This window comes from Pseudophryne corroboree, chromosome 1 (assembly GCF_028390025.1).
Source record: "Pseudophryne corroboree isolate aPseCor3 chromosome 1, aPseCor3.hap2, whole genome shotgun sequence".
NCBI classification, from domain to species: domain Eukaryota; kingdom Metazoa; phylum Chordata; class Amphibia; order Anura; family Myobatrachidae; genus Pseudophryne; species Pseudophryne corroboree.
In genome coordinates, this window is record NC_086444.1 from 1,245,155,136 (window position 1) to 1,245,181,687 (window position 26,552).

Genomic DNA, 26,552 nt, shown 5'->3' on the forward strand with positions numbered 1-26,552 from the left:
TTGATTTTTCTCTTTGATTATTTTTGAAAACATCCCTTTCCCCCTTCCAAGAAGGCGAGGGTTTGGGATAGTGAAAGCTGCTCATGCAGCTGTGGGTGTCGGACCTCTCTAGAAGAGCTCCCTCATTTCCACGTGCAGGACACCTGCAGTAAAAGGCTGACAGTGCTTGCAGAGAAGCCCCGTCATTGCCCTCACCACAGGGTCCAGGTATGTGTTTGGGGCGGTCAGCTCATGCTGCCGCCCCGCTGTGTGGGATTACTGTGTCTGTGTATTATGCCGTGCGCTGCCCGCAGCCGCCCGCCGCCGCTTTCAGCGCCGCTGTGAACACCTCTCCCGCCGCGCTCAGCCACGCTGGTGCATAGCCGCTCCACGGCTCCATGCGGCATATCGTCTGGCACTTCCGGAGTCATAGCAGCGGTCTCCGGATACAGAGTAGCGGTACACGGAGCACGGGGGAGAGAGGGAGGCACACACTTCTTTATCCAGGGTGTATGGTCTAATACAGAGCCAGCAGCGCTGTATAGATAAGTAACAGGATGGCATACAGGTTGAGTATCCCATATCCAAATATTCCGAAATACGGAATATTCCGAAATACAGACTTTTTTGAGTGAGAGTGAGATAGTGAAACCTTTGTTTTTTGATGGCACAATGTACACAAACTTTGTTTAATACACAAAGTTATTAAAAATATTGTATTAAATGACCTTCAGGCTGTGTGTATAAGGTGTATATGAAACATAAATGAATTGTGTGAATGTACACACACTTTGTTTAATGCACAAAGTTATAAAAAATATTGGCTAAAATTACCTTCAGGCTGTGTGTATAAGGTGTATATGTAACATAAATGCATTCTGTGCTTAGATTTAGGTCCCATCACCATGATATCTCACTATGGTATGCAATTATTCCAAAATACGGAAAAATCCCATATCCAAAATACCTCTGGTCCCAAGCATTTTGGATAAGGGATACTCAACCTGTATATACATTTAAGTACAATCTGCTGCATAAGTTAAATGTTTGCACTTTGTGATATTCTGTGAGCATGGGGACATATTAAACCATGCTTCCTGTTTTTCCTGTTTCTCTCCAGATTTTCCTGTAATACATCTCTCCACCATTGAAGGCGCAGGGGTGTTAGGGGGATTTTGGGATCAGGCATATTACTGGCACACTTGGCCAGATATATAGAGACACCTTAGTACTATTTACTGAGTCGCACAGGTTTTCTCTCTCTTGTCTTTGTTTTTTTTTTATTATTATTTACATAATGAGTAAGACACCAGCAAAGTCTAAGAAGCAGTTTTTCTGCAATGTCTGTAAGGGTGTATTACCTGACGGATTTACCACATGTAAAGTATGTGTGGTAAATTCCGAAACAAATACAACTCCTGCTCCGGTTCCAAATCCAGTTTCTACCCCGGACCCGCCATGGGCTATATTAGCAGATGTTTTAGCTGGTTTGCAATCAGAGTTGGCCGCCTCTCGGCAGGAGCGAGAGGCGGCAAGATCTGAATCTAGGGTGAGACCGCTAGAACTTCCTGAGGGGTCTCAGCCTTACCAAAGGTCCAGATCCTCTTTGACTAAAGGGGATAAGTTTCATTTTTCTTATAAACTACCGGTTTCTGCTATGTTACTGTCTGATGATTCTTCACCAGACCTCACTGTACAAGATGAGGGTGAGGAGGGCGAAGTAGACCAGCAGTCAGATGGTGACGATTTTGACAGGCCGGGTATTGATAATCTCATCAGAGAGGTGCGTCAGTCTCTGAATTTTACAGAAACTGAGGAGCCTCTGACAAATGATGAGGTCGTTTTTACTAAACGACAGAGAATTCCAATTTGTTTTCCTGTGTCAGAATCTCTTAATAAAATGTCACTAGAAACAAGGAAGAATCCGGATAAACGGTTTTCTGTACCTCACAGATTTAGGTCTAGCTATCCGTTTCCAGAGTCTATGACAGCTACATGGGAGAATCCGCTGTTGGTGGATTCATCTGTGTCTAAACTTACAAAGAAATTAACCATACCAGTACCAGCTGCTACTACACTCAAGGACCCTTCGGACCGTAAAATAGAGGTTATGCTGAAGTCCATGTATACAGCGGCAGGAGTGCTGCTTAGACCTGGGTTGAGTGGCATTTGGGTAACTAAAGCTCTAATGGTATGGATAACAGAACTCGGATCTGCCTTAACTGATGATCATCTTATACTTCTCGCTGATCAAATGTGGGAAGCGGCTGATTATTTATGTACAGCTTCTACTGACGTCTGTCAGCTCACTTCTCGCCTTTCATCATCACTAGTCACAGCACGACGTGCGCTCTGGCTACGTTCTTGGCGAGCGGAGACAGAGGTCAAAAAAGGAATAGAAGCATTACCTTATGAGGGCGAGAGGTTATTCGGTCCTGAATTGGACAAATGGATTTCTGAGGCCACGGGAGGGAAATCGGTTTTCTTACCATTTCCTCCAACAGTGCCTAGAAAAAGATATTCTGGACCGGCGTTCAAATCTTTTACACCTCAGTTCTTTCGCGGGCGTGGCAGGGGAACGGCCACACCAGGTAGACGAGGTCGGGGACGTAGTTTCCAACGAGCCAATACCACTTGTCAGGATACTAAAGTCACCGGTAAGCCAGTGGCATGACGGGCTCCCAGCCCATCTCTGTTCTCCTATTGTAGGAGCACGTCTTCAGTCATTCCAGTTGGCGTGGCTTCAGACGTCCACAGATGGGTGGATCCGCAATCTAGTTTTAACAGGTTACAAAATAGAGTTCGACTGTCTCCCGCCAATGCGGTTTTTCAGGACAGGACTGCCTCTGTCGGACGACAAGAGGGCGATTCTGCAGACTGCCATTCAGTCTCTGCTGGACGCAGCAGTTTTGGTTCTGGTCCCTGTACACCAACAGGGTCAGGGTTATTATTCCAGTCTGTTTGTGGTACCGAAGCCGGATGGCTCGGTCAGGCCAATATTGAACTTTAAGGGCCTCAACCAGTACGTCACTTACTACAGATTCAAAATGGAATCTCTACGATCAGTAATTGCAGGTCTAGAGCCACAGGAGTTTATGATTGCGCTGGATCTCAAGGATGCGTACTTACACATTCCGATTTGGCCTCCTCATCAAAGGTTTTTGCGGTTTGCAATACGACAGAACCATTACCAGTTTCAGGCTCTACCGTTTGGCCTCTCATCAGCGCCTCGGGTATTCACCAAGGTGATGTCTGTGATGATAGCTCATCTCAGATCTCTAGGAGTGATAATAGTTCCATACTTGGACGATCTACTCATCAAAGCTCCGTCTCAACAAATCCTCCTTCAACAGGCATTGCTGACATACAATGTACTGGTTCACCACGGTTGGATTGTCAACTTCAAGAAATCACATCTAGTTCCGTCCCAACGACTTCAATTCCTAGTTATGATTCTCGATACGGTAGACCAAAGGATCTACCTACCCGAACAGAAAGTACAGGTCATTCGTCATCTGGTACAATTAGTGCTCAAGCCACGCACAGTCTCTGTTCATTTGTGCATTCGCCTCTTAGGCACAATGATGGCGGCTTTCGAAGCACTTCAGTTCGGAAGACTTCACTCACGTCCTTTTCAACTGGATGTGCTCGCACAGTGGTCGGGCTCGCACTTACAGATTCACCACAGGGTAAGGTTGTCTCCAAGAACCAGAGTGTCTCTACTCTGGTGGCTCAGGGTACAGAATCTAACCGCAGGAAAACAGTGCAGCACCTGGAATTGGATCATTCTCACGGCAGACGCAAGTCTCAGAGGTTGGGGAGCTGTAGTTCAGAATCTTCAGCTCCAGGGTCTCTGGGCGGATCACAAAAGATTGCTGTCTATAAATGTCCTGGAACTCCGGGCAATTTACAATGCGTTACGACAGGCAGTGCACATGCTGCAGGCTCAGGCTGTCCAGGTGCAATCAGACAATGCGACGGCGGTCGCATACATCAACAAACAAGGCGGAACGAGAAGCCGCATGGCAATGCGGGAAGTAGCTCGAATCCTCAATTGGGCCGAGTATCACCAAGTGATATTGTCGGCAGTATTCATTCCGGGAGTGGACAACTGGGAGGCGGATTATCTCAGTCGTCGGGATTTTCATCCAGGAGAATGGGCATTAAATCCAGAAGTGTTTCACATGCTGGTCCAGAGGTGGGGTTACCCGCAGGTGGACTTGATGGCATCTCGCCACAATCATCAAACGCCCCAGTATGTATCCAGAACGAGAGATCCAGAGGCAGTGGCGGTGGATGCTCTCACAGTCAGGTGGCCATACAGTCTAGTATATCTGTTTCCACCGTTTCCGCTGCTCCCTCTATTGCTAAAACGGATCAAAAGAGAGTTCGTCACAGTCATACTAGTGGCGCCTCATTGGCCACGGAGAGCTTGGTTTTCGGATCTTCGTGGATTACTCGCAGACGATCCTTGGCCGCTCCCACTACGTCCGGACCTGTTACAACAGGGTCCGTTTCTTTACCCCGATTTAGCGCGGCTGCGTTTGACGGGGTGGCTGTTGAGACCGCCCTCTTAAGAAGAGAGGGCATTCCAGAATCAGTCATTCCAACCATGTTACGAGCTAGGAAGCCGGTTACGGCAGCTCATTATTATAGAATTTGGCGTGCCTATATAGGTTGGTGTGAAGCTCGGAAGTTTCCAACTTCATCTTTCAAGTTATCCCGTCTTTTGTTATTTCTACAGATGGGATTAGATGGAGGTCTACGTTTATCCACACTAAAAGTGCAGATATCTGCTTTGTCAATTTACTTTTAAAGACGATTGGCTCTTTTGCCATCAGTACACACCTTTATGCAGGGTGTCCTCAGAGTACAGCCTCCATTCATTCCACCTACAGCGCCATGGGACTTGAATCTGGTTTTAGAGTTCTTACAGTCTTCATATTTTGAACCCTTACAACAAGTGGATATTACATTTCTCACTTGGAAAACAATTTTTCTTCTAGCCTTGGCTTCAGCAAGGCGAGTTTCAGATTTGGGTGCCTTGTCATGCAAGCCACCATATTTGGTGTTTCATGATGACAGAGCGGAACTTCAGACGAATCCCGCTTTCTTACCAAAAGTAGTGTCATCTTTTCACATCAACCAACCAATAGTAGTTCCTGTGTTATTAGGACATTCTGAAACTCTGGATGTGGTACGCGCTTTACGCGTTTATGTGTCTCGAACGTCTACACTTCGTAAGACGGATACGTTGTTTGTTCTCTATGATGCTGCCAAGAGGGGTTGGCCAGCCTCTAAGCAGACCCTATCCAGATGGATAAAACTGACCATACGTCAGGCTTATCTTCATGCTAGGTTACAGCTGCCTACATCAGTAACAGCTCATTCCACACGTTCTGTTGGAACTTCATGGGCAGCTGGTCGTGGAGCTTCTACGACACAGCTTTGCCGGGCGGCTACATGGTCATCAGTGCACACGTTTGTGCGCTTTTATAAGTTTGATACTTTTGCGGCATCAGCATCTAGCTTTGGCCGCCTAGTGTTACAGGTGCCAAACAGCTCTCCCGCCCACGGGGGGAAACTTTGGTACGTCCCAAGAGTACTCCAGTGACTCCTAGTGGATGAAAAAGAAAATAGGATTTTGGTACTTACCAGGTAAATCCTTTTCTTTGAATCCATAGGGGGCACTGGACGCCCACCCAGAGCAGTTTTACCTGGTTGTGGTAAGTGCAGGGAACATTATGGTAACACACTCTCACCGACTGTTTCAAATTAGAAATTCTGTCGGGTTGGTGTCAACTGTTAGTTGTCATTTTTTGTTGGTGTCAACTTTATTGTTGTCCGTTTTTGGTTATATGTATTTCTCCATTGTCAACCTCTATAGCTCCAGTTCGGCTCAGTAAAAAACACTGAGGTACTCTGGGATATGGAGGGGAGGTATAGTCAAAGTTTAACTGTTCAGTGCCTAGTTCCAGTGGAACCGTCCATATCCCTAGAGTACTCCAGTGCCCTCTATGGATTCAAAGAAAAGGATTTACCTGGTAAGTACCAAAATCCTATTTTCTCTTGATCCAGAGACATACCAGTTACTTAACTGGCGTGTAAAATAGGGAGATTTGATTTTATGCTCATCTGGAAAAGGAGTGATATCAATAAATATGACTGCTCTCCTCACACTCCCCAGCATGTGGCGCTAGTGAGCAGGTGTGATCTGCGCTGTCAGTACCACTGACCTGTCCTCTCTCTCTCTGCAGCGTCCCCACGTTTACCGTCATCCCAGAGCAGTCGCAGTCCCCGCTGATGGTTGTGGATGAGGATGATGAGCCGTTGGAAGGAGTGCCTATAGAGCAGTACCGAGCATGGCTGGGTGAGGCGGAGTCATGAGAAAGATGTGTATATACTGGAGGAATGTTACCTTACACAGGAGAGGGGGAGCAGTGTTACTGTGCGCAGGTGGTGAGAGACGGAGGGAGCAGTGTTACTGTGCGCAGGTGGTGGGAGAGAGGGGAGTGTTACTGTGCGCAGGTGGTGGGAGAGAGAGGGGGAGTGTTACTGTGCACAGGTGGTGGGAGAGAGGGGGAGTGTTACTGTGCGCAGGTGGTGGGAGAGAGGGGGCACAGTGTTACTGTGTGCAGGTGGGAGAGAGCTGGGGGGAAGTGTTACTGTGCGTAGGTGGTGTGAGACGGGAGAAGCAGTGTTACTGTGCGCAGGTGATGGGAGAAGCCGTGTTACTGTGCGCAGGTGGTGGGAGAGGAGAAGCCGTGTTACTGTGCGCAGGTGATGGGAGAAGCCGTGTTACTGTGCGCAGGTGGTGGGAGAGGAGACGCAGTGTTACTGTGCACAGGTGGTGGGAGAGAGCTGGGGGGGAGTGTTACTGTGCGCAGGTGGTGGGAGAGGAGAAGCCGTGTTACTGTGCGCAGGTGGTGGGAGAGGAGAAGCAGTGTTACTGTGCGCAGGTGGTGGGAGAGAGGGGGGCAGTGTTACTGTGCGCAGGTGATGGGAGAGAAGAAGCAGTGTTACTGTGCGCAGGTGGTGGGAGAGGAGAAGCAGTGTTACTGTGCGCAGGTGGTGGGAGAGAGGGGGGCAGTGTTACTGTGCGCAGGTGGTGGGAGAGGAGCAGTGTTACTGTGCTCAAGTGATGGGAGGGAGTGAGGGAGAAAGAGGAGGAGCAGTGTCACTGCACAGATGGTAGCAGGGGAGGAGGAGTAGTGTTACTGTGCACAAACTGTAGCGGGGAGGAGGAGCGGTGTTACTGTGCACAGACGGTAGCAGAGGAGGAGGAGCTGTGCTACTGTGCACAGACGGTAGCAGAGGAGGAGGAGCAGTGTTACTGTGTACAGACTGTAGCGGGGAGAAGGAGCGGTGTTACTGTGCACAGACTGTAACGGGGAGGAGGAGCGGTGTTACTGTGCACAGACGGTAGCAGAGGAGGAGCGGTGTTACTGTGCACAGACGGTAGCAGGGGAGGAGGAGCGGTGTTACTGTGCACAGATGGTAGCAGGGGAGGAGGAGCGGTGTTACTGTGCACAGACTGTAGCGGGGAGGAGGAGCGGTGTTACTGTGCACAGACGGTAGCAGGGGAGGAGGAGCGGTGTTACTGTGCACAGATGGTAGCAGGGGAGGAGGAGCGGTGTTACTGTGCACAGACTGTAGCGGGGAGGAGGAGCGGTGTTACTGTGCACAGATGGTAGCAGGGGAGGAGGAGCGGTGTTACTGTGCACAGACTGTAGCGGGGAGGAGGAGCGGTGTTACTGTGCACAGACGGTAGCAGGGGAGGAGGAGCGGTGTTACTGTGCACAGATGGTAGCAGGGGAGGAGGAGCGGTGTTACTGTGCACAGACGGTAGTAGGGGAGGAGGAGCGGTGTTACTGTGCACAGACGGTAGCAGAGGAGGAGGAGCGGTGTTACTGTGCACAGACTGTAGCATAGGAGGAGGAGCGGTGTTACTGTGCACAGACGGTAGCAGAGGAGGAGGAGCGGTGTTACTGTGCACAGACGGTAGCAGAGGAGGAGGAGCGGTGTTACTGTGCACAGACGTAGCATGGGAGAAGGAGCGGTGTTACTGTACACAGACGGTAGCATAGGAGAAGGAGCGGTGTTACTGTGCACAGACGGTAGCAGGGAGGAGGAGCGGTGTTACTGTGCACAGACGGTAGCAGGGGAGGAGGAGCGGTGTTACTGTGCACAGACGGTAGCAGGGAGGAGGAGCGGTGTTACTGTGCACAGACGGTAGCAGGGGAGGAGGAGCGGTGTTACTGTGCACAGACGGTAGCAGGGGAGGAGGAGCGGTGTTACTGTGCACAGACGGTAGTAGGGGAGGAGGAGCGGTGTTACTGTGCACAGACGGTAGCAGGGGAGGAGGAGCAGTGTTACTGTGCACAGACGGTAGCAGAGGAGGAGGAGCGGTGTTACTGTGCACAGACGTAGCATGGGAGAAGGAGCGGTGTTACTGTACACAGACGGTAGCATAGGAGAAGGAGCGGTGTTACTGTGCACAGACGGTAGCAGGGAGGAGGAGCGGTGTTACTGTGCACAGACGGTAGCAGGGGAGGAGGAGCGGTGTTACTGTGCACAGACGGTAGCAGGGAGGAGGAGCGGTGTTACTGTGCACAGACGGTAGCAGGGGAGGAGGAGCGGTGTTACTGTGCACAGACGGTAGCAGGGGAGGAGGAGCGGTGTTACTGTGCACAGATGGTAGCAGGGGAGGAGGAGCGGTGTTACTGTGCACAGACTGTAGCGGGGAGGAGGAGCGGTGTTACTGTGCACAGACTGTAGCGGGGAGGAGGAGTGGTGTTACTGTGCACAGACGGTAGCAGAGGAGGAGGAGCGGTGTTACTGTGCACAGACTGTAGCATAGGAGGAGGAGCGGTGTTACTGTGCACAGACGGTAGCAGAGGAGGAGGAGCGGTGTTACTGTGCACAGACGGTAGCAGAGGAGGAGGAGTGGTGTTACTGTGCACAGACGGTAGCAGAGGAGGAGGAGCGGTGTTACTGTGCACAGACGTAGCATGGGAGAAGGAGCGGTGTTACTGTACACAGACGGTAGCATAGGAGAAGGAGCGGTGTTACTGTGCACAGACGGTAGCAGGGAGGAGGAGCGGTGTTACTGTGCACAGACGGTAGCAGGGGAGGAGGAGCGGTGTTACTGTGCACAGACGGTAGCAGGGAGGAGGAGCGGTGTTACTGTGCACAGACGGTAGCAGGGGAGGAGGAGCGGTGTTACTGTGCACAGACGGTAGCAGGGAGGAGGAGCGGTGTTACTGTGCACAGACGGTAGCAGGGGGGGAGGAGCGGTGTTACTGTGCACAGACGGTAGCAGGGGAGGAGGAGCGGTGTTACTGTGCACAGACTGTAACGGGGAGGAGGAGCGGTGTTACTGTGCACAGACGGTAGCAGGGGAGGAGGAGCGGTGTTACTGTGCACAGACTGTAGCGGGGAGGAGGAGCGGTGTTACTGTGCACAGACGGTAGCAGAGGAGGAGGAGCGGTGTTACTGTGCACAGACGGTAGCAGGGAGGAGGAGCGGTGTTACTGTGCACAGACGGTAGCAGGGGAGGAGGAGCGGTGTTACTGTGCACAGACGGTAGCAGAGGAGGAGGAGCGGTGTTACTGTGCACAGACGGTAGCAGAGGAGGAGGAGCGGTGTTACTGTGCACAGACGGTAGCAGGGGAGGAGGAGCGGTGTTACTGTGCACAGACGGTAGCAGGGAGGAGGAGCGGTGTTACTGTGCACAGACGGTAGCAGGGGAGGAGGAGCGGTGTTACTGTGCACAGACTGTAGCGGGGAGGAGGAGCAGTGTTACTGTGCACAGGCTGTAGCGGGGAGGAGGAGCGGTGTTACTGTGCACAGACGGTAGCAGAGGAGGAGGAGCGGTGTTACTGTGCACAGATGGTAGCGGGGAGGAGGAGCAGTGTTACTGTGCACAGGCTGTAGCGGGGAGGAGGAGCGGTGTTACTGTGCACAGACTGTAGCAGGGGAGGAGGAGCGGTGTTACTGTGCACAGACGGTAGCAGGGGAGGAGGAGCGGTGTTACTGTGCACAGACTGTAGCAGGGGAGGAGGAGCGGTGTTACTGTGCACAGACTGTAGCGGGGAGGAGGAGCGGTGTTACTGTGCACAGACGGTAGCAGGGGAGGAGGAGCGGTGTTACTGTGCACAGATGGTAGCAGGGGAGGAGGAGCGGTGTTACTGTGCACAGACTGTAGCAGGGGAGGAGGAGCGGTGTTACTGTACACAGACGGTAGTAGGGGAGGAGGAGCGGTGTTACTGTGCACAGACGGTAGCAGGGGAGGAGGAGCGGTGTTACTGTGCACAGACTGTAGCAGGGGAGGAGGAGCGGTGTTACTGTACACAGACGGTAGTAGGGGAGGAGGAGCGGTGTTACTGTGCACAGACTGTAGCGGGGAGGAGGAGCGGTGTTACTGTGCACAGACGGTAGCAGGGAGGAGGAGCGGTGTTACTGTGCACAGACTGTAGCAGGGGAGGAGGAGCGGTGTTACTGTACACAGACGGTAGCAGGGGAGGAGGAGCGGTGTTACTGTGCACAGACTGTAGCAGGGGAGGAGGAGCGGTGTTACTGTACACAGACGGTAGTAGGGGAGGAGGAGCGGTGTTACTGTGCACAGACTGTAGCAGGGGAGGAGGAGCGGTGTTACTGTACACAGACGGTAGCAGGGGAGGAGGAGCGGTGTTACTGTGCACAGATGGTAGCAGGGGAGGAGGAGCGGTGTTACTGTGCACAGACGGTAGCAGGGGAGGAGGAGCGGTGTTACTGTGCACAGACTGTAGCGGGGAGGAGGAGCGGTGTTACTGTGCACAGACTGTAGCGGGGAGGAGGAGCGGTGTTACTGTGCACAGACGGTAGCAGGGAGGAGGAGCGGTGTTACTGTGCACAGACGGTAGCAGGGGAGGAGGAGCGGTGTTACTGTGCACAGACGGTAGCAGGGAGGAGGAGCGGTGTTACTGTGCACAGACGGTAGCAGGGAGGAGGAGCGGTGTTACTGTGCACAGACGGTAGCAGGGGGGGAGGAGCGGTGTTACTGTGCACAGACGGTAGCAGGGGAGGAGGAGCGGTGTTACTGTGCACAGACGGTAGCAGGGGAGGAGGAGCGGTGTTACTGTGCACAGACTGTAACGGGGAGGAGGAGCGGTGTTACTGTGCACAGACGGTAGCAGGGGAGGAGGAGCGGTGTTACTGTGCACAGACTGTAGCGGGGAGGAGGAGCGGTGTTACTGTGCACAGACGGTAGCAGGGGAGGAGGAGCGGTGTTACTGTGCACAGACGGTAGCAGGGGAGGAGGAGCGGTGTTACTGTGCACAGACGGTAGCAGGGGAGGAGGAGCAGTGTTACTGTGCACAGACTGTAGCGGGGAGGAGGAGCGGTGTTACTGTGCACAGACGGTAGCAGGGAGGAGGAGCGGTGTTACTGTGCACAGATGGTAGCAGGGGAGGAGGAGCGGTGTTACTGTGCACAGACGGTAGCAGGGAGGAGGAGCGGTGTTACTGTGCACAGACGGTAGCAGGGGAGGAGGAGCGGTGTTACTGTGCACAGACTGTAACGGGGAGGAGGAGCGGTGTTACTGTGCACAGGCTGTAGCGGGGAGGAGGAGCGGTGTTACTGTGCACAGACGGTAGCAGAGGAGGAGGAGCGGTGTTACTGTGCACAGACGGTAGCAGGGGAGGAGGAGCGGTGTTACTGTGCACAGATGGTAGCAGGGGAGGAGGAGCGGTGTTACTGTGCACAGACTGTAGCGGGGAGGAGGAGCGGTGTTACTGTGCACAGACGGTAGCAGGGGAGGAGGAGCGGTGTTACTGTACACAGACGGTAGCAGGGGAGGAGGAGCGGTGTTACTGTGCACAGACTGTAGCGGGGAGGAGGAGCGGTGTTACTGTGCACAGACGGTAGCAGGGGAGGAGGAGCGGTGTTACTGTGCACAGACGGTAGCAGAGGAGGAGGAGCGGTGTTACTGTGCACAGACGGTAGCAGGGGAGGAGGAGCGGTGTTACTGTGCACAGACTGTAGCGGGGAGGAGGAGCGGTGTTACTGTGCACAGACGGTAGCAGGGGAGGAGGAGCGGTGTTACTGTGCACAGACTGTAGCGGGGAGGAGGAGCGGTGTTACTGTGCACAGACGGTAGCAGGGGAGGAGGAGCGGTGTTACTGTGCACAGACGGTAGCATGGGAGAAGGAGCGGTGTTACTGTACACAGACTGTAGCATAGGAGAAGGAGCGGTGTTACTGTGCACAGACGGTAGCAGGGGAGGAGGAGCGGTGTTACTGTGCACAGACGGTAGCAGGGAGGAGGAGCGGTGTTACTGTGCACAGACGGTAGCAGGGGAGGAGGAGCGGTGTTACTGTGCACAGACGGTAGTAGGGGAGGAGGAGCGGTGTTACTGTGCACAGACGGTAGCAGGGGAGGAGGAGCGGTGTTACTGTGCACAGACGGTAGCAGGGAGGAGGAGCGGTGTTACTGTGCACAGACGGTAGCAGGGGGGGAGGAGCGGTGTTACTGTGCACAGACGGTAGCAGGGGAGGAGGAGCGGTGTTACTGTGCACAGACGGTAGCAGGGGAGGAGGAGCAGTGTTACTGTGCACAGACGGTAGCAGGGGAGGAGGAGCAGTGTTACTGTGCACAGACGGTAGCAGGGGAGGAGGAGCAGTGTTACTGTGCACAGACGGTAGCAGGGGAGGAGGAGCAGTGTTACTGTGCACAGACTGTAACGGGGAGGAGGAGCGGTGTTACTGTGCACAGATGGTAGCAGGGGAGGAGGAGCAGTGTTACTGTGCACAGACTGTAACGGGGAGGAGGAGCGGTGTTACTGTGCACAGACGGTAGCAGGGGAGGAGGAGCGGTGTTACTGTGCACAGACGGTAGCAGGGGAGGAGGAGCAGTGTTACTGTGCACAGACGGTAGCAGGGGAGGAGGAGCAGTGTTACTGTGCACAGACTGTAACGGGGAGGAGGAGCGGTGTTACTGTGCACAGATGGTAGCAGGGGAGGAGGAGCAGTGTTACTGTGCACAGACTGTAACGGGGAGGAGGAGCGGTGTTACTGTGCACAGACGGTAGCAGGGAGGAGGAGCGGTGTTACTGTGCACAGACGGTAGCAGGGGAGGAGGAGCGGTGTTACTGTGCACAGACTGTAGCGGGGAGGAGGAGCGGTGTTACTGTGCACAGACGGTAGCAGGGGAGGAGGAGCGGTGTTACTGTGCACAGACGGTAGCAGGGGAGGAGGAGCGGTGTTACTGTGCACAGACGGTAGCAGGGAGGAGGAGCGGTGTTACTGTGCACAGACGGTAGCAGGGGAGGAGGAGCGGTGTTACTGTGCACAGACTGTAGCGGGGAGGAGGAGCGGTGTTACTGTGCACAGACGGTAGCAGAGGAGGAGGAGCGGTGTTACTGTGCACAGACGGTAGCAGGGGAGGAGGAGCGGTGTTACTGTGCACAGACGGTAGCAGAGGAGGAGGAGCGGTGTTACTGTGCACAGACGGTAGCAGAGGAGGAGGAGCGGTGTTACTGTGCACAGACGGTAGCAGGGGAGGAGGAGCGGTGTTACTGTGCACAGACGGTAGCAGGGAGGAGGAGCGGTGTTACTGTGCACAGACGGTAGCAGGGGAGGAGGAGCAGTGTTACTGTGCACAGACTGTAGCGGGGAGGAGGAGCGGTGTTACTGTGCACAGACTGTAACGGGGAGGAGGAGCGGTGTTACTGTGCACAGACGGTAGCGGGGAGGAGGAGCGGTGTTACTGTGCACAGACGGTAGCAGGGAGGAGGAGCGGTGTTACTGTGCACAGATGGTAGCAGGAGAGGAGGAGCGGTGTTACTGTGCACAGACTGTAGCGGGGAGGAGGAGCGGTGTTACTGTGCACAGACTGTAACGGGGAGGAGGAGCGGTGTTACTGTGCACAGACGGTAGCGGGGAGGAGGAGCGGTGTTACTGTGCACAGACGGTAGCAGGGAGGAGGAGCGGTGTTACTGTGCACAGATGGTAGCAGGGGAGGAGGAGCGGTGTTACTGTGCACAGACGGTAGCAGGGAGGAGGAGCGGTGTTACTGTGCACAGACGGTAGCAGGGGAGGAGGAGCGGTGTTACTGTGCACAGACTGTAGCGGGGAGGAGGAGCGGTGTTACTGTGCACAGACGGTAGCAGGGAGGAGGAGCGGTGTTACTGTGCACAGATGGTAGCAGGGGAGGAGGAGCGGTGTTACTGTGCACAGACGGTAGCAGGGAGGAGGAGCGGTGTTACTGTGCACAGACGGTAGCAGGAGCGGTGTTACTGTGCACAGACTGTAGCGGGGAGGAGGAGCGGTGTTACTGTGCACAGACGGTAGCAGGGGAGGAGGAGCGGTGTTACTGTGCACAGACGGTAGCAGGGGAGGAGGAGCGGTGTTACTGTGCACAGACTGTAGCGGGGAGGAGGAGCGGTGTTACTGTGCACAGACGGTAGCAGAGGAGGAGGAGCGGTGTTACTGTGCACAGACGGTAGCAGGGAGGAGGAGCGGTGTTACTGTGCACAGACTGTAACGGGGAGGAGGAGCGGTGTTACTGTGCACAGGCTGTAGCGGGGAGGAGGAGCGGTGTTACTGTGCACAGACGGTAGCAGGGGAGGAGGAGCGGTGTTACTGTGCACAGATGGTAGCAGGGGAGGAGGAGCGGTGTTACTGTGCACAGACTGTAGCGGGGAGGAGGAGCGGTGTTACTGTGCACAGACTGTAGCGGGGAGGAGGAGCGGTGTTACTGTGCACAGACTGTAGTAGGGGAGGAGGAGCGGTGTTACTGTGCACAGACGGTAGCAGGGGAGGAGGAGCGGTGTTACTGTGCACAGACTGTAGCGGGGAGGAGGAGCGGTGTTACTGTGCACAGACTGTAGTAGGGGAGGAGGAGCGGTGTTACTGTGCACAGACGGTAGCAGAGGAGGAGGAGCGGTGTTACTGTGCACAGACGGTAGTAGGGGAGGAGGAGCGGTGTTACTGTGCACAGACGGTAGCAGAGGAGGAGGAGCGGTGTTACTGTGCACAGACGGTAGCAGGGGAGGAGGAGCGGTGTTACTGTGCACAGACGGTAGCAGGGGAGGAGGAGCGGTGTTACTGTGCACAGACTGTAGCGGGGAGGAGGAGCGGTGTTACTGTGCACAGACGGTAGCAGAGGAGGAGGAGCGGTGTTACTGTGCACAGACGGTAGCAGGGAGGAGGAGCGGTGTTACTGTGCACAGACGGTAGCAGGGGAGGAGGAGCGGTGTTACTGTGCACAGACGGTAGCAGGGGAGGAGGAGCGGTGTTACTGTGCACAGACTGTAGCGGGGAGGAGGAGCGGTGTTACTGTGCACAGACGGTAGCAGGGGAGGAGGAGCGGTGTTACTGTGCACAGACTGTAGCGGGGAGGAGGAGCGGTGTTACTGTGCACAGACGGTAGCAGGGGAGGAGGAGCGGTGTTACTGTGCACAGACGGTAGTAGGGGAGGAGGAGCGGTGTTACTGTGCACAGACGGTAGCAGAGGAGGAGGAGCGGTGTTACTGTGCACAGACGGTAGCAGGGGAGGAGGAGCGGTGTTACTGTGCACAGACGGTAGTAGGGGAGGAGGAGCGGTGTTACTGTGCACAGACTGTAGCGGGGAGGAGGAGCGGAGTTACTGTGCACAGACTGTAACGGGGAGGAGGAGCGGTGTTACTGTGCACAGGCTGTAGCGGGGAGGAGGAGCGGTGTTACTGTGCACAGACGGTAGCAGAGGAGGAGGAGCGGTGTTACTGTGCACAGACTGTAGCGGGGAGGAGGAGCGGTGTTACTGTGCACAGACGGTAGCAGGGGAGGAGGAGCGGTGTTACTGTGCACAGACTGTAGCGGGGAGGAGGAGCGGTGTTACTGTGCACAGACGGTAGCAGGGGAGGAGGAGCGGTGTTACTGTGCACAGACTGTAGCGGGGAGGAGGAGCGGTGTTACTGTGCACAGACGGTAGCAGGGGAGGAGGAGCGGTGTTACTGTGCACAGACTGTAGCGGGGAGGAGGAGCGGTGTTACTGTGCACAGACGGTAGCAGGGAGGAGGAGCGGTGTTACTGTGCACAGATGGTAGCAGGGGAGGAGGAGCGGTGTTACTGTGCACAGACGGTAGCAGGGAGGAGGAGCGGTGTTACTGTGCACAGACGGTAGCAGGGGAGGAGGAGCGGTGTTACTGTGCACAGACTGTAACGGGGGAGGAGGAGCGGTGTTACTGTGCACAGACGGTAGCAGAGGAGGAGGAGCGGTGTTACTGTGCACAGACTGTAGCGGGGAGGAGGAGCGGTGTTACTGTGCACAGACGGTAGCAGGGGAGGAGGAGCGGTGTTACTGTGCACAGACTGTAGCGGGGAGGAGGAGCGGTGTTACTGTGCACAGACGGTAGCAGAGGAGGAGGAGCGGTGTTACTGTGCACAGACGGTAGCAGAGGAGGAGGAGCGGTGTTACTGTGCACAGACTGTAGCGGGGAGGAGGAGCGGTGTTACTGTGCACAGACGGTAGCAGGGGAGGAGGAGCGGTGTTACTGTGCACAGACGGTAGTAGGGGAGGAGGAGCGGTGTTACTGTGCACAGACGGTAGCAGAGGAGGAGGAGCGGTGTTACTGTGCACAGACGGTAGCAGGGGAGGAGGAGCGGTGTTACTGTGCACAGACGGTAGTAGGGGAGGAGGAGCGGTGTTACTGTGCACAGACGGTAGCAGGGGAGGAGGAGCGGTGTTACTGTGCACAGACGGTAGCAGGGGAGGAGGAGCGGTGTTACTGTGCACAGACGGTAGTAGGGGAGGAGGAGCGGTGTTACTGTGCACAGACGGTAGCAGGGGAGGAGGAGCGGTGTTACTGTGCACAGACGGTAGCAGGGGAGGAGGAGCAGTGTTACTGTGCACAGACTGTAGCGGGGAGGAGGAGCGGTGTTACTGTGCACAGACTGTAGCGGGGAGGAGGAGCGGTGTTACTGTGCACAGACGGTAGCAGGGGAGGAGGAGCGGTGTTACTGTGCACAGACGGTAGCAGGGGAGGAGGAGCAGTGTTACTGTGCACAGACTGTAGCGGGGAGGAGGAGCGGTGTTACTGTGCACAGACTGTAGCGGGGAGGAGGAGCGGTGTTACTGTGCACAGACGGTAGCAGGGGAGGAGGAGCGGTGTTACTGTGCACAGACTGTAGCGGGGAGGAGGAGCGGTGTTACTGTGCACAGACGGTAGCAGGGGAGGAGGAGCGGTGTTACTGTGCACAGACGGTAGCAGGGAGGAGGAGCGGTGTTACTGTGCACAGACGGTAGCAGGGGAGGAGGAGCGGTGTTACTGTGCACAGACGGTAGCAGGGGAGGAGGAGCGGTGTTACTGTGCACAGACGGTAGCAGGGGAGGAGGAGCAGTGTTACTGTGCACAGACTGTAGCGGGGAGGAGGAGCGGTGTTACTGTGCACAGACGGTAGCAGGGGAGGAGGAGCGGTGTTACTGTGCACAGACGGTAGCAGGGGAGGAGGAGCAGTGTTACTGTGCACAGACTGTAGCGGGGAGGAGGAGCGGTGTTACTGTGCACAGACGGTAGCAGGGAGGAGGAGCGGTGTTACTGTGCACAGACGGTAGCAGGGAGGAGGAGCGGTGTTACTGTGCACAGACGGTAGCAGAGGAGGAGCGGTGTTACTGTGCACAGACGGTAGCAGGGGAGGAGGAGCGGTGTTACTGTGCACAGACGGTAGCAGGGGAGGAGGAGCAGTGTTACTGTGCACAGACTGTAGCGGGGAGGAGGAGCGGTGTTACTGTGCACAGACGGTAGCAGGGGTGGAGGTATAGATCCGATAGACAAGCAGACATACCGAGATCTTATCTTTGCACGGTGGTGGGTGGGTGGTTCTGATGACGGCTATTACATAAAGCTACATCCGCAGAGCTGGCTGGTAGTACATGCAGGACTATGGTGTATTCTGCTCCGTATGCAGGTTGATGTGAGGTTGGCGCAGTGGGCACGGCACAGGCGCTCACCTGCACTGTATCATTGTGTCTCCCTCCAGATGAGGACAGTAACATGGACCCTCTGCCCTCTCCTGCGGGGGTCCCTGAGTCTGAGCAGGAGGAGGAGACTCGCTGGCTGGATGCGCTGGAAAGGGGAGAGCTGGATGTGAACGGGGAACTGAAGAAGGAGACAGACGAGACTTTACTAACTGCTCGCCAGGTGAGACAATCAGAAATATGGCAGAGTGCAGCTGACAACACGTTGTCCCGCTTTCTGCTGCCTCCTTCTGTGTTACATCCTGTACACATTCTCCCATGTAGCTCTGACTCCTTGTCTTCTCTCACACTGTGTCTTTGCAGAGGGCTCTCTTGCAGAAGCAGCAGACTCCAGCGATTCCACTCTACCCCCCGGCGGTCTATGTGCCCCCCCCACAGGAACTGTCTCAGGAGATGTTAGTGAAGAGAGAGGAGAAGGCTCGAAAACGGAGGCTGCAGGCAGCTAAGAAAGCTGAGGAAAGCAAGAAGCAGACTATAGAGAGATTGACAAAAACATCCAAAACACGGGGTTCAAAACCCACCCCGGGGAGACGAGGCCGCCAGCCACCCTGCCCAACCATTCGCTATCAGCTCAATGCACATAGTATTACTGTGTCCTACCCTCCCGGAGTACCCTACCCAGCCCCGGCCGAGCCTCTCCCGGCGCTGCCCGCCCCACAGGCCTGCGGTGCTCCTGGCTGTGCCAACCCAAAAAGATACACTTGCTCTAAGACACATGTTCCGCTGTGCAGCCTGGAGTGTTACCGCAAGAACCTGGAAAGCCGCAGCCAAACGCGCGCTGCCGCCGTAATGGAATATGTGGAAGGCACAGAAGACGTTACGGAGAAATGCGCTTCACTCGACTATTCATGAGAAATCAGAACTCGGGGAATAGAATTGTGCGTGTGTCACAGGGGGTTATGTATGGATTGTTCTGCAGGATCCGGGAGTCAGCCTGCGTGTGTCACAGGGGTTATGTATGAATTGTTCTGCAGGATTCGGGAGTCAGCCTGCGTGTGTCACAGAGGTTATGTATGAATTGTTCTGCAGGATCCGGGAGTCAGCCTGCGTGTGTCACAGGGGGTTATGTATGGATTGTTCTGCAGGATCCGGGAGTCAGCCTGCGTGTGTCACAGGGGTTATGTATGAATTGTTCTGCAGGATCCGGGAGTCAGCCTGCGTGTGTCACAGGGGGTTATGTATGAATTGTTCTGCAGGATCCGGGAGTCAGCCTGCGTGTGTCACAGGGGTTATGTATGGATTGTTCTGCAGGATCCGGGAGTCAGCCTGCGTGTGTCACAGGGGGTTATGTATGAATTGTTCTGCAGGATCCGGGAGTCAGCCTGCGTGTGTCACAGGGGGTTATGTATGGATTGTTCTGCAGGATCCGGGAGTCAGCCTGCGTGTGTCACAGGTTATGTATGGATTGTTCTGCAGGATCCGGGAGTCAGCCTGCGTGTGTCACAGGGGTTATGTATGGATTGTTCTGCAGGATCCGGGAGTCAGCCTGCGTGTGTCACAGGGGGTTATGTATGGATTGTTCTGCAGGATCCGGGAGTCAGCCTGCGTGTGTCACAGGGGGTTATGTATGGATTGTTCTGCAGGATCCGGGAGTCAGCCTGCGTGTGTCACAGGGGGTTATGTATGGATTGTTCTGCAGGATCCGGGAGTCAGCCTGCGTGTGTCACAGGGGGTTATGTATGGATTGTTCTGCAGGATCCGGGAGTCAGCCTGCGTGTGTCACAGAGGTTATGTATGGATTGTTCTGCAGGATCCGGGAGTCAGCCTGCGTGTGTCACAGGGGTTATGTATGGATTGTTCTGCAGGATCCGGGAGTCAGCCTGCGTGTGTCACAGGGGTTATGTATGAATTGTTCTGCAGGATCCGGGAGTCAGCCTGCGTGTGTCACAGGGGTTATGTATGGATTGTTCTGCAGGATCCGGGAGTCAGCCTGCGTGTGTCACAGGGGTTATGTATGGATTGTTCTGCAGGATCCGGGAGTCAGCCTGCGTGTGTCACAGGGGTTATGTATGGATTGTTCTGCAGGATCCGGGAGTCAGCCTGCGTGTGTCACAGGGGGTTATGTATGGATTGTTCTGCAGGATCCGGGAGTCAGCCTGCGTGTGTCACAGGGGTTATGTATGGATTGTTCTGCAGGATCCGGGAGTCAGCCTGCGTGTGTCACAGGGGTTATGTATGGATTGTTCTGCAGGATCCGGGAGTCAGCCTGCGTGTGTCACAGGGGTTATGTATGAATTGTTCTGCAGGATCCGGGAGTCAGCCTGCGTGTGTCACAGGGGTTATGTATGAATTGTTCTGCAGGATCCGGGAGTCAGCCTGCGTGTGTCACAGGGGTTATGTATGGATTGTTCTGCAGGATCCGGGAGTCAGCCTGCGTGTGTCACAGGGGGTTATGTATGAATTGTTCTGCAGGATCCGGGAGTCAGCCTGCGTGTGTCACAGGGGTTATGTATGAATTGTTCTGCAGGATCCGGGAGTCAGCCTGCGTGTGTCACAGGGGTTATGTATGGATTGTTCTGCAGGATCCGGGAGTCAGCCTGCGTGTGTCACAGGGGTTATGTATGAATTGTTCTGCAGGATCCGGGAGTCAGCCTGCGTGTGTCACAGGGGTTATGTATGGATTGTTCTGCAGGATCCGGGAGTCAGCCTGCGTGTGTCACAGGGGTTATGTATGAATTGTTCTGCAGGATCCGGGAGTCAGCCTGCGTGTGTCACAGGGGGTTATGTATGAATTGTTCTGCAGGATCCGGGAGTCAGCCTGCGTGTGTTACAGGGGTTATGTATGAATTGTTCTGCAGGATCCGGGAGTCAGCCTGCGTGTGTCACAGGGGTTATGTATGAATTGTTCTGCAGGATTCGGGAGTCAGCCTGCGTGTGTCACAGAGGTTATGTATGAATTGTTCTGCAGGATCCGGGAGTCAGCCTGCGTGTGTCACAGGGGTTATGTATGGATTGTTCTGCAGGATCCGGGAGTCAGCCTGCGTGTGTCACAGGGGTTATGTATGAATTGTTCTGCAGGATCCGGGAGTCAGCCTGCGTGTGTCACAGGGGTTATGTATGGATTGTTCTGCAGGATCCGGGAGTCAGCCTGCGTGTGTCACAGGGGTTATGTATGGATTGTTCTGCAGGATCCGGGAGTCAGCCTGCGTGTGTCACAGGGGTTATGTATGGATTGTTCTGCAGGATCCGGGAGTCAGCCTGCGTGTGTCACAGGGGGTTATGTATGGATTGTTCTGCAGGATCCGGGAGTCAGCCTGCGTGTGTCACAGGGGTTATGTATGGATTGTTCTGCAGGATCCGGGAGTCAGCCTGCGTGTGTCACAGGGGTTATGTATGGATTGTTCTGCAGGATCCGGGAGTCAGCCTGCGTGTGTCACAGGGGTTATGTATGAATTGTTCTGCAGGATCCGGGAGTCAGCCTGCGTGTGTCACAGGGGTTATGTATGAATTGTTCTGCAGGATCCGGGAGTCAGCCTGCGTGTGTCACAGGGGTTATGTATGGATTGTTCTGCAGGATCCGGGAGTCAGCCTGCGTGTGTCACAGGGGGTTATGTATGAATTGTTCTGCAGGATCCGGGAGTCAGCCTGCGTGTGTCACAGGGGTTATGTATGAATTGTTCTGCAGGATCCGGGAGTCAGCCTGCGTGTGTCACAGGGGGTTATGTATGGATTGTTCTGCAGGATCCGGGAGTCAGCCTGCGTGTGTCACAGGGGTTATGTATGAATTGTTCTGCAGGATCCGGGAGTCAGCCTGCGTGTGTCACAGGGGGTTATGTATGAATTGTTCTGCAGGATCCGGGAGTCAGCCTGCGTGTGTTACAGGGGTTATGTATGAATTGTTCTGCAGGATCCGGGAGTCAGCCTGCGTGTGTCACAGGGGTTATGTATGAATTGTTCTGCAGGATCCGGGAGTCAGCCTGCGTGTGTCACAGGGGTTATGTATGGATTGTTCTGCAGGATCCGGGAGTCAGCCTGCGTGTGTCACAGGGGTTATGTATGAATTGTTCTGCAGGATCCGGGAGTCAGCCTGCGTGTGTCACAGGGGTTATGTATGGATTGTTCTGCAGGATCCGGGAGTCAGCCTGCGTGTGTCACAGGGGTTATGTATGGATTGTTCTGCAGGATCCGGGAGTCAGCCTGCGTGTGTCACAGGGGTTATGTATGGATTGTTCTGCAGGATCCGGGAGTCAGCCTGCGTGTGTCACAGGGGGTTATGTATGGATTGTTCTGCAGGATCCGGGAGTCAGCCTGCGTGTGTCACAGGGGTTATGTATGGATTGTTCTGCAGGATCCGGGAGTCAGCCTGCGTGTGTCACAGGGGTTATGTATGGATTGTTCTGCAGGATCCGGGAGTCAGCCTGCGTGTGTCACAGGGGTTATGTATGAATTGTTCTGCAGGATCCGGGAGTCAGCCTGCGTGTGTCACAGGGGTTATGTATGAATTGTTCTGCAGGATCCGGGAGTCAGCCTGCGTGTGTCACAGGGGTTATGTATGGATTGTTCTGCAGGATCCGGGAGTCAGCCTGCGTGTGTCACAGGGGGTTATGTATGAATTGTTCTGCAGGATCCGGGAGTCAGCCTGCGTGTGTCACAGGGGTTATGTATGAATTGTTCTGCAGGATCCGGGAGTCAGCCTGCGTGTGTCACAGGGGGTTATGTATGGATTGTTCTGCAGGATCCGGGAGTCAGCCTGCGTGTGTCACAGGGGTTATGTATGAATTGTTCTGCAGGATCCGGGAGTCAGCCTGCGTGTGTCACAGGGGGTTATGTATGAATTGTTCTGCAGGATCCGGGAGTCAGCCTGCGTGTGTTACAGGGGTTATGTATGAATTGTTCTGCAGGATCCGGGAGTCAGCCTGCGTGTGTCACAGGGGTTATGTATGAATTGTTCTGCAGGATTCGGGAGTCAGCCTGCGTGTGTCACAGAGGTTATGTATGAATTGTTCTGCAGGATCCGGGAGTCAGCCTGCGTGTGTCACAGAGGTTATGTATGGATTGTTCTGCAGGATCCGGGAGTCAGCCTGCGTGTGTCACAGGGGGTTATGTATGAATTGTTCTGCAGGATCCGGGAGTCAGCCTGCGTGTGTCACAGGGGTTATGTATGGATTGTTCTGCAGGATCCGGGAGTCAGCCTGCGTGTGTCACAGGGGGTTATGTATGGATTGTTCTGCAGGATCCGGGAGTCAGCCTGCGTGTGTCACAGGGGTTATGTATGAATTGTTCTGCAGGATCCAGGAGTCAGCCTACGTGTGTCACAGAGGTTATGTATGAATTGTTCTGCAGGATCCGGGAGTCAGCCTGCGTGTGTCACAGGGGTTATGTATGAATTGTTCTGCAGGATCCGGGAGTCAGCCTGCGTGTGTCACAGAGGGTTATGTATGAATTGTTCTGCAGGATCCGGGAGTCAGCCTGCGTGTGTCACAGGGGGTTATGTATGAATTGTTCTGCAGGATCCGGGAGTCAGCCTGCGTGTGTCACAGGGGTTATGTATGAATTGTTCTGCAGGATCCGGGAGTCAGCCTGCGTGTGTCACAGGGGTTATGTATGAATTGTTCTGCAGGATCCGGGAGTCAGCCTGCGTGTGTCACAGGGGGTTATGTATGAATTGTTCTGCAGGATCCGGGAGTCAGCCTGCGTGTGTCACAGGGGTTATGTATGGATTGTTCTGCAGGATCCGGGAGTCAGCCTGCGTGTGTCACAGGGGTTATGTATGGATTGTTCTGCAGGATCCGGGAGTCAGCCTGCGTGTGTCACAGGGGTTATGTATGGATTGTTCTGCAGGATCCGGGAGTCAGCCTGCGTGTGTCAGAGTCAGCCTGCGTGTGTCACAGGGGTTATGTATGGATTGTTCTGCAGGATCCGGGAGTCAGCCTGCGTGTGTCACAGAGGGTTATGTATGAATTGTTCTGCAGGATCCGGGAGTCAGCCTGCGTGTGTCACAGGGGTTATGTATGAATTGTTCTGCAGGATCCGGGAGTCAGCCTGCGTGTGTCACAGGGGTTATGTATGAATTGTTCTGCAGGATCCGGGAGTCAGCCTGCGTGTGTCACAGGGGTTATGTATGAATTGTTCTGCAGGATCCGGGAGTCAGCCTGCGTGTGTCACAGGGGGTTATGTATGAATTGTTCTGCAGGATCCGGGAGTCAGCCTGCGTGTGTCACAGGGGTTATGTATGGATTGTTCTGCAGGATCCGGGAGTCAGCCTGCGTGTGTCACAGAGGTTATGTATTAATTGTTCTGCAGGATCCGGGAGTCAGCCTGCGTGTGTCACAGGGGTTATGTATGAATTGTTCTGCAGGATCCGGGAGTCAGCCTGCGTGTGTCACAGGGGTTATGTATGAATTGTCCTGCAGGATCCGGGAGTCAGCCTGCGTGTGTCACAGGGGGTTATGTATGAATTGTTCTGCAGGATCCGGGAGTCAGCCTGCGTGTGTCACAGAGGGTTATGTATGAATTGTTCTGCAGGATCCGGGAGTCAGCCTGCGTGTGTCACAGAGGTTATGTATGAATTGTTCTGCAGGATCCGGGAGTCAGCCTGCGTGTGTCACAGGGGGTTATGTATGAATTGTTCTGCAGGATCCGGGAGTCAGCCTGCGTGTGTCACAGAGGGTTATGTATGAATTGTTCTGCAGGATCCGGGAGTCAGCCTGCGTGTGTCACAGGGGTTATGTATGAATTGTTCTGCAGGATCCGGGAGTCAGCCTGCGTGTGTCACAGAGGGTTATGTATGGATTGTTCTGCAGGATCCGGGAGTCAGCCTGCGTGTGTCACAGGGGTTATGTATGGATTGTTCTGCAGGATCCGGGAGTCAGCCTGCGTGTGTCACAGGGGTTATGTATGGATTGTTCTGCAGGATCCGGGAGTCAGCCTGCGTGTGTCACAGGGGTTATGTATGGATTGTTCTGCAGGATCCGGGAGTCAGCCTGCGTGTGTCACAGGGGTTATGTATGAATTGTTCTGCAGGATCCGGGAGTCAGCCTGCGTGTGTCACAGAGGGTTATGTATGGATTGTTCTGCAGGATCCGGGAGTCAGCCTGCGTGTGTCACAGAGGGTTATGTATGGATTGTTCTGCAGGATCCGGGAGTCAGCCTGCGTGTGTCACAGGGGTTATGTATGAATTGTTCTGCAGGATCCGGGAGTCAGCCTGCGTGTGTCACAGAGGGTTATGGGGGGTTATTCAGAGTTGTTAGCAAACCAAAACAGCAAGCTACTGGACAAAACCATGTGCACTGCAGGTGGGGTAGATGTAACATGTGCAGAGAGAATTAGATTTGGGTGGGTTATATTTTTTCTGTGCAGGGTAAATACTGGCTGCTTAATTTTTACACTGCAGTTTAGATTTCAGTTTGAACACACCCCACCCAGATCTAACTCTCTCTGCACGTTACATCTGCCCCACCTGCAGTGCACATGGTTTTGTCCAGTTGCTGGCTGTTTTGGTTTGCTCACAAATCTGAATAAGGCCTTATGTACGGATTGTTCTGCTGCAATATCCGGGAGTCACCCCACCTGTGTCGGGAAGATACTTTCCGCTCTGTCTTATCTAGAACATAGTGGCATAGTATCGGTGGCATAGTGTTGTGACTGCCCCTGGCACAAAAAGTTGGCATTGTTGGCTTCAGCTGTCCTATGTATGGAGTGGTGGAAGGCATGATCCTGCTTTCTGCACCATAGTGAGGAGGTCAGTGTACAGCAGACCTGACCTTTACTCTGCACTGTACACGGGGCGTTGTAGCTGTAGGTGGACGGTTTCACTCTTCTGTAAAGCTGCTTCTCTGATAATGATGATGGTAGTGGAGGGAACAATCTCCTCTGGGAGTGGCCATGATTTATACTCTGCTGTGATTGTCTGTAATAAAGTGATATATTGGCTGACTAAGAAGGTAAAAGTTGGACCTTACCGTGTGGCAAGTAGTCCAGGTAAGTTGCTGAGGCAGAAGAAGACATGGTAGGCAGTAGAGCACAACCAATCGACTGAGGGGACTAAGAACTCATCTGCGGACCGTGCACGTTGGGCCAGGGATTCGGCGGGCTGGAAGTGTGATACGGGAATGGACGTCTCCGTCTCATCCTCCTGTAGACAGTCTGAGGGCGCTCTCGTCACTGTTCTACCATGGGTCTCGGGGCATCATGTAACACGTTACTAGAATGCGTAGACGCAGAAGACAAACATTGTCTGTGGGGCGGTCTCATATCAAATAATGTCAGATTTAAAACATATTAATGTGCACCTTAAAATACTGGTTCAACATGTGTATAAAATCGTATTAAATCAAGTTTGGACGTTATACTCATCCTGAGATATTCATCCTTATAAATGTCAGAGTATCAGAATGTTACCCTCTAGCTATAATTATTGCAGTTATTGGGTAATCTCGGGGTCTGACTTCCTTTGAAAAGCGGCAGACACTATTAAAGTCTTCTCAAAATTAGTTTAAACCATGGTATGCAACCTCACGTTTACCATAAGCATTCAGGAGCACGCACTGGTGGATATGCCGCACAGGGAATGAACAGAGTGTAGTCAGTAGGAGTGTAGTGAGAGATATAGCCTTAGGTGTGACCTGTGCTGTCA

At 54.2% G+C, this 26,552-nt stretch overlaps 1 protein-coding gene across 3 annotated transcripts in view; it reads left to right on the forward strand.

Moving 5' to 3' along the window:
* The window catches only part of INO80B (INO80 complex subunit B), an 81,889-nt gene extending 55,624 nt beyond the window's left edge, over positions 1-26,265 (forward strand). For all 3 annotated transcript variants that reach the window (XM_063925676.1, XM_063925669.1, XM_063925686.1), the window contains exons 3-5: positions 6,237-6,349; positions 17,979-18,139; positions 18,280-26,265. In XM_063925676.1, coding sequence (XP_063781746.1) covers positions 6,237-6,349; positions 17,979-18,139; positions 18,280-18,828 — 823 coding nt within the window. In that variant the 3' untranslated portion in view covers positions 18,829-26,265. The remainder of the gene's footprint in view (positions 1-6,236; positions 6,350-17,978; positions 18,140-18,279) is intronic.
* Positions 26,266-26,552: the final 287 nt, after the last annotated feature.